Here is a 7714-nt window from a genome sequence, read left to right as displayed (position 1 = left end):
CCGATAAGCGGGGAATTCCTCTTAGTATTTCTTCTAAGCAAAAAAATCTTACATTAATCTTACGAGTATATTAATCGGGTGCGTGTATTTATAACACGTATTCATCTATAAAAATGATCAAAAATAAATTCCTCTATAGAAAATTCTATTATAATAACTCAAATAGCCTTTTGAAATAAGAGGATATACAAAATACTAGCGGCACGCTTATTTGTTAGAAGTTTGTCATTTACGTGCTGCGCGTAGTACGCGTGCATGACACCTTTCTAGTATTGAGAGGATTGCAATCCTAAATCCAGTACTTTATGGTTATACAAAATTCCTTTACTTTGTAGAGCATCTTCTTGAGGTCATATATAAATGGAAAATTCTCTGACATTAACACGGAACCGCTAAATGGCAGAATACTTTTTTTTGGGGTATTGGACAATGACACACAGAAAAAAGACTATTCTTAAATCAATCATAATATACTCATATTATATAAGCGAAAATATTGTAATCTTGCTTTAAAGATTTTAGTCTTGGTTTGATTGAATTTATATTGATATAAGATTTTTAATTGAGCAAGTCTTGAATTAAAATAATACTTGCATCAAAAGAAATTTAATTAAATCAAAATTAATATCTTTGAAGCAAGATTACAATATTTTTACTTACATATGAGTATATTATGGTTGATTTAAGAATAGCTTTTTTTCTATTCACGGCCCAGGCAATGTCTACATTGTATAGCAGGCAACTCGGACATTGCCCACTATGCGAATTTTGCTCGTAACATAAAAATCCACTTTCTAAAACTTTAAAAGTGACTCTACACGGTCAATAATATTGATCAGTAATATTGAATCAATAATGCTGACAGATATGTATCAATATTTTTATAATTTTATACGAACAGTATTATTGACAGTATATTTTACTTTAGTTTTACGTACATTTATCTATTGCATTGTAATATATTGTGATATGGATCCTAATAAAGATGATGCTCGAGAATTAAAATCCAGATTTATATCAATCCATCAATAATATTGTCAGTATTTATTAATACTGACAGTATTATTGATCGTGTAGAGTCATCTTTGGAGTGAATTTCACTATGAAGAGTGAAATCTCACTTTTAAAGATTGCAAATTGAATCTGTTTCAAAAACTGGCTTAATTTACTCTTGAGATTGAGATTCCACTTCAAAAAACTTAAAGAGTATATGTAACGATATGTTCCGTAATTTGGGACGTAACACGAGACAGAGATCAAGAACGCGCGTGTTATTATGTAACATTACAAGCTCCACTGCGCTGGTGTTATTTTCCTATCATATTGCTATATGCAGTGTTGCTGCGAACAAAAAATTAATTTAAAAACTAACTCGTGCTTACCTTGAACAATCGGTCGTTGAATCGATAGTAGGCGTTATCTTGGAAGAAATATGTATAGCCCTTATATGTTACTGCCGCGTTGATGTGATTCGGTATGCCTTCCCAATTTTGGATAAGTTTAGGATAGCTACTTCTCACTGGTGGCTTCGACGCTGGATCGAAGCGCCAGAATTTTGTACCCTTGTAGAAATAAATCTTGCCATTTCCAGTCCATACGGTAGCCGCATCGATGTTATCAGGAATGCCAGTAAAACCATCGCTAATTTCCTTCGGGTAGTCACCGTCCATGGTCGTATTAATGTACCTCCAGTATTGCGTGCCCTAAAGTAAAATAATTGCAGTGTCAATTATAGTGAATAAAATCTGCATATTGATCAATGTCGACATAAGATCTGTTTTCTATAGCTGAACCAGTGTATACTTTTAGAACATAAAATGGAATAGGTATATGTTTGATATTTGACGAAAGCGAGAAAGAAAGTTTTAGTACAGTTTAGTACAGGAATAAATACTGGCCTACAGTATAAAGTAAAAGGAACCAAATCAATTTTGGATTTTGCTCATTTGTTCAAGTGAACGATTACCTTGAAGAAGTAAGTTTTGCCATTCCTGTATGTAAATGCAGCGTCTATATTTGACGGAAGCTCCTTCCATGTGCTACTAATACGTCTAGGATAACCGCTAGCCACACCGTCGTCTGTTAATTTCCAATAATGTTTTCCTGAAAGTTTCATAATAATAGCTTCAGTATTCTTGCTTTGTCATCTTTGGCAGAATCCAAATACTAATGGAAGATTACAACTCCGAAGTGTACGTACCCTTGAACGCAATTATCTCGCCGTCTTTCGTATTGAACATTGCATCGATCTTTGGATCTTTACACAATTCAGGATCTTCTTCGGCAGACGGCGGAGGTCGCGATCCTCGTGGCGATTTAGTTTTCGTGCCATATAGAGCCTGAAATGATTTAGTATTAACTACTCGAGACACGCTACATCTAAGATCACGAATGTAACCGGTGTAATAGAAAGTTTCACTCTTTCGGACGTTACCTGAATCGCGCTAACATCATCTTGATCTAGAGTAAAATGTGGATCGTAGCCACGGTAAAAAGGTGCCATCAGGGCACTTTTCACGTCACTGTGACTTAAACCGAGCGAGTGCCCGAATTCATGAGCCGCAACTTGAAAGAGATTGGTACCGCGATAGCTTCTGATGGTCCATCGTTCAGAGTCGTCAAAGTGAGCATCACCGCCGTATACGGGAAAGTATGCGTGTGCCAAGGTGCCACCAGGTCCATCGAAAGGATCACCGTCGCCGTGCTCACCTACTTCGAATCTGATCTCGATGTGAACCTAAACGAATTACTTTTCTTTAGCACTACTCTAATATATAATTAATATTTTTGTCTCTTTAATTTTTAACAATCGACCTGCGTCACATAAGCATACGTATATCTTGATTATACGGGTCTTACATTGTCGTGTCCTGTCTTGCGGGTAAATGTCAGATCAGTTTCACCTGTCCAAACAGAGAACGCGTTCGCTATTTCCTTTTCCACTTCCTGTTTGTTGAGACCAGTTGGGTACTTGCTAATTTTGTACGTTAGGTTCTTCGTACGCCATCTGGACCCTACGGTAAAGCATTTTATATATGAGACGCGTGGAGAAGCGCGAGAGAGAATATTTGCTTTGTTTAAAAATATTGCGATGGATTTCTCGTTTATCCGCACACACACACACACACACGTTAAGACCGTTAATTCGTTTTCCGTGGCTATTAACGTATGCACATCCGTTACGCACCAACCGATGCACCACAACACGAGTCTATATTGTAGGAATCCACTTGCGATACATGCGCGATGATTCAATATATATATATTTATATTGTTCCGATGCTGTGAATCTGTTATATATAAGTATATCTAGCTGTGTTACGTCCTTATTGTATTGTGGTGCGTAAATTGTTTATTACTCGTAAGAATAAAAATCGCGGCTTGCGTGTTATCTGCTCATTACGGTTACAGAATTACGCTTTATGCAACAGTTGCGCGTATATTATAATTATATCGCGCATCTCGTATGACTCTTACGCAACGATCTGCTCGTCGTTACGCGAGATCTATGAAAGGATAAAATGAAAGAATGTAGCACACAAGTTATATTTGATTATCATTGAGTTAAATTTCGACTGTGTGCAACTGACATTCCGTAGGATGCACGCATGGCCGAACTTAGCACCAAGAGTTCACTGAAACATGAAACGCACGTGCTTGGGTTCAAAGTCACGGTTAGCCCGTGTGAAGCTGCGATCGCTTTATTATTCTGTCGATAGTTGTGCATAAGAATGTCTTTGTCGGGAGTCTTTTTTATTTTCAATGCGACAAAACAATTAGAACATTCATATACGAATCAATGAATCAAGAAGTCTATTTTTTATTGCTGCGTTCTGAACAATAAATTAAACAAATAAGTGAAACAAATGTATATATATTATCGACATATCATTCTGTTTTCAAATATTTCGCAGGGTGATATTTCTTAAACAAAAGCTAAAATAACACCGCTTTAGAAACATAAGTATAAAAACACTAGAAAGTGTCTTCTAGTAAAGAGAACATAGCAGTTTTTGTAATACTGTTTGCAATTTTGCAATAATTTTTTCGTAAGATAAGCAAAAAGAACGCTTGACAAAATAGGCTCCAAAACTGACACAATAGGCAGTAATATCACATATTCCTATTCTTTTATTTTTACTGAAGTCGTCTGTAAAATATACCTATGAGTCAATATATAAGATTTTCTAGAATCTTTTCATTTATATAAAACGATTTTTATTGATTTATATGCGTACTTTGTACTGTTTTGCAAGATGCAAACGTGTAACGCTAGTTTTTTTTTTTTTTTTAAATTTTTCCATAAATATGCAATTGCCTTCAGCTGCTGATAAAGACTATTTGACACTATAACGCAATACTATAAAGATTAAGTGAGCTTATGGTTTGTCTCAGACAGGTGTGCCATTTTACGCTGCACTCCGATTTTGAATTTAAAACCGTGAAAAAAATAGAAAGAAAAAATAAAACTGATAAAAAAAAAATGAAAATATGTAAAAAGATATGTAAATATATTATCAATAATATAACTACTATTGTTTAAGCTATGTAATTTGCAAAAAAAAATTTGTAAGAATTTTATTTTCATATTTGTAGAATTCATTTTTAAATGATTTTGTATAGAAACAAGCCACAGATATATAAATTATGAGTTTTTACTTCTTTAATCATCTAAACAGATCACATTTTTGTTAGTGTTAATAAAACGCAGCAATTAATTTTTGAGAAATAAGAGAATGTTTCTTTAGAAAATCTATGCTAGTATCCTGTATATAACACGATAATTTATAAATATATATCTGACAATGAAAAAGATATACTAATTGAATACAAAGAGACAGATTAATTGAATACAAAAACATTATTATCTATTTAAATACAAAGAGTTTTCAAAATTTGACAAAGTATTCTTCTTATCGAAAGAGAATCTCGTCGATTCATTAACCAATCGTAGCTTTATCGTTAAATTGCATAGTGGATGCGAAATGCAACAGTTGATTCGAGCGAATTCATGTAGCTGATTTAAAATGCATTTAGCACATCCGATAGACTGTTATCGCGATATAGATCCTCGTGACCCGTTTAAGGTGACTGACTCTATATCACTCTGACTATACCACGTAGCAGTAACGAGACAACGGGAAGTCGAAATGGCGTGATTCATCGTAAAAGTCATCGTAAAAGACTGTAATGTACTAAATAATCTATATTTACATATTACTATGAATGCGTTCCACTTGACTCTCGCAACGTTCATGGAATCATTTCATTCTTGTTGTTTATTAAACGTTAAACAAGTAATGCTTGCGAGTGTTGCCAGCGCCAAATGGAACAAACCCCATACGTGTTCCTTTATTATTTTATTATTAGTACGTTTTTCGCGTGGATCGCTGATGTGTGATCTATGTGTTAACGTACCCAATTTTAATGTCGTTGTTTTACGACATTATATTTTACGTTATAGATTTTCTTCGAGTTTCGAGATAGAGAATGCCCGCGTCGCGATTAGATAATCAATCGCGATCGATCAAAAAAAAAGTTGTGTCACGTCTCGCGGTTACGTTTACACTCTCGATTGCATTAAACTTTCTTCAATTTGTCAATTATCGATTAGTCGCGCAAAGTGGTGAAATCTATTTCGATTAAAAAGTTTTATACACCGACTACTTTACTCACCTTGAAGAGCGTATCTCTTCGATCTTCCATCGGCAGCTGGTCCAACTTTATCTTTAACACCGCATCTTGGTGTAGCCATAAGCTTAGCAGTCTCCTCATTTAATTCACCTGTAATAAAAAAATATCCAGATAAATTTATGAATTATTATTTATTGTCGTAAAATTATTTATTCTTGTAAAATCGAGGATACGGAAAATGGTCTTCACAAAAATCGATACCTTGCATTTTATTGCCTCTTATCATTCTTTAAGTATAATCGCGTGATAAAAATAATTATTGTGCATGTACCGATTTTCGCGTATATTGATTGTTAGAGTACAGTTTAACAATGTCGATGCGCGAAGCGGAGGGTGTACATCCGTGCCCTTTTATACGCGCACGCGTATACGCGTGTATATTTCTCGCACCCTGTGCATGTATTAATTTCTCATGCATGTATAATATACAGTAGTGCATGTGTAATATAGTACATAATGTAGTATGCGGGAGTACCTGTGCATACGCTACCACTACTTTCCAACGCGGTCACGCGATTCGACATTTACAGATTCATCGTTGCCGGCGTGCAAAGGTTGCCGGAGCACACCGGCAACGATGCAAATAAAAATTGTATTGTATTGTTTCAATCTTGCGAGAATTTCATGGTATATTTTGTATGACAAAAAAATAATTCTGAAAATTTCAATTTTAATTATTGTACTTTTCATTTCAGTAGTTTCTATTAATGTACTGTTTGTATTTCATCAAATTTAATATTGTTTATCAAATTTCCTCTCTTTTCTTTAACATGGAAAAGATCTTGTTGCGATAAACACGCCCGAATCAGTAATAACAGTCGTCATAACAGTTAGACAAAAAAATAATAATCAAAATTTAAGTAAAAGTCATATGATTTGTGTATACATTTTCATTGCATTTCTTTTTGAGGGTTACGTTCATCAGCAAATGCGTTAACGACGCAGATTATGGCCGATAAACACGCTTCATCTCGAATAATGCCGCCACCGATGGCCTACAATTTTACAGTTAGATCACTCTTCCGTTCACCTTCGGTTTTTATTGGATTCTATTACTTCACTGAATTCTACTGTTTCGCCCTATTCATGGACTCTCGTGTATAGCATCACACTATAATGACCGACGAAGCTTGCTTGTTGATCTTTTCCATTATTTCTTCGAGTAACTTTTTTATATGATTCCTATATTTATTTATTTGCATTAATTTGACGCTATGAGGAAGAGTGCCCGTGTAGTTATTAATCATGATTGCAAGACAACTTTTTACGACTTTAAAACTTGTTACGTATTTTTCAAAATTATTATTTGCGAGACAGGGCCATTACACTAATAATAAGATACCACAGTGATATGACTCATTGATTGAAGCGTCAGGTTGAGTTTCACCGAATCCCTGAATCATCACTATTCATTATCATTAATAGTTTAAATCGACAGGGGAGGCACCGACAGGGGACCGCTGTTATCGTTCCTCAAGCGGCTTGACATTTTACGTATCTCTTCATGTACATAAACATAGAGGAACACATAAAATTTTATTTTTTTTTTTCCTTTGCTTTGTCCTTTTTTTTAAATCATACGCGTGCAGCATTGAGCAAATTGATTCTCTGTAATTTTCCGCATGAATCACTATTATTTGTTAGAACTTGATAATATTAAGATAAAAACTCAAGTACACAATCACATCTGAGTATCCAATAAATGAGAATGGATTAAAATGGATTGAAATTTTAAGCCATTTGAATCATCCGAATACGTATTTCAGTAGCATTTATGGTTTTACTTTTTTTTAAGATTCAATCGGATTAAAAAACTGTGTTTCATATTCAGAATTTCGAATTTAGCAATATTCTCAATGCACTCAAAAAATTGAAATTTTTTTTAGATTAAAAGGCAAGAAATGTACTTCGTGCAATTTTTATAAATGAATAAAAATACATTGAGATTGAAAAGGATTCAGTTTAACGTTCGTGAATGTGTACTTCTGAAAATCTAAATCCATTTCAATCCATTTCAATC

The 7714-nt window shown here is 34.3% G+C and overlaps 1 protein-coding gene across 6 annotated transcripts in view; it reads right to left on the bottom strand.

Annotated features, from left to right (window-relative positions):
- LOC108748770 (matrix metalloproteinase-14) overlaps positions 1 to 7714 on the bottom strand; it is a 27898-nt gene that overhangs the window by 6627 nt on the left and 13557 nt on the right. For all 6 annotated transcript variants that reach the window (XR_001939321.1, XM_018487108.1, XM_018487107.1 and 3 more), the window contains 6 exons: positions 5677 to 5784; positions 2860 to 3014; positions 2435 to 2737; positions 2201 to 2339; positions 1967 to 2103; positions 1383 to 1703 (listed from right to left, as the gene is read on the bottom strand). Coding sequence is in view for 5 of the 6 variants with exons in the window: in XM_018487108.1 (XP_018342610.1) it covers positions 1383 to 1703; positions 1967 to 2103; positions 2201 to 2339; positions 2435 to 2737; positions 2860 to 3014; positions 5677 to 5784 (1163 nt within the window). In the remaining variant the exon portion in view is untranslated. The remainder of the gene's footprint in view (positions 1 to 1382; positions 1704 to 1966; positions 2104 to 2200; positions 2340 to 2434; positions 2738 to 2859; positions 3015 to 5676; positions 5785 to 7714) is intronic.

The sequence above is a fragment of the Trachymyrmex septentrionalis genome, unplaced genomic scaffold (genome assembly GCF_001594115.1).
Source record: "Trachymyrmex septentrionalis isolate Tsep2-gDNA-1 unplaced genomic scaffold, Tsep1.0 scaffold24, whole genome shotgun sequence".
NCBI lineage: Eukaryota > Metazoa > Arthropoda > Insecta > Hymenoptera > Formicidae > Trachymyrmex > Trachymyrmex septentrionalis.
The sequence above is the reverse complement of the archived record's forward strand: the minus strand, read 5'-3'. Positions and strand labels throughout refer to the sequence as shown.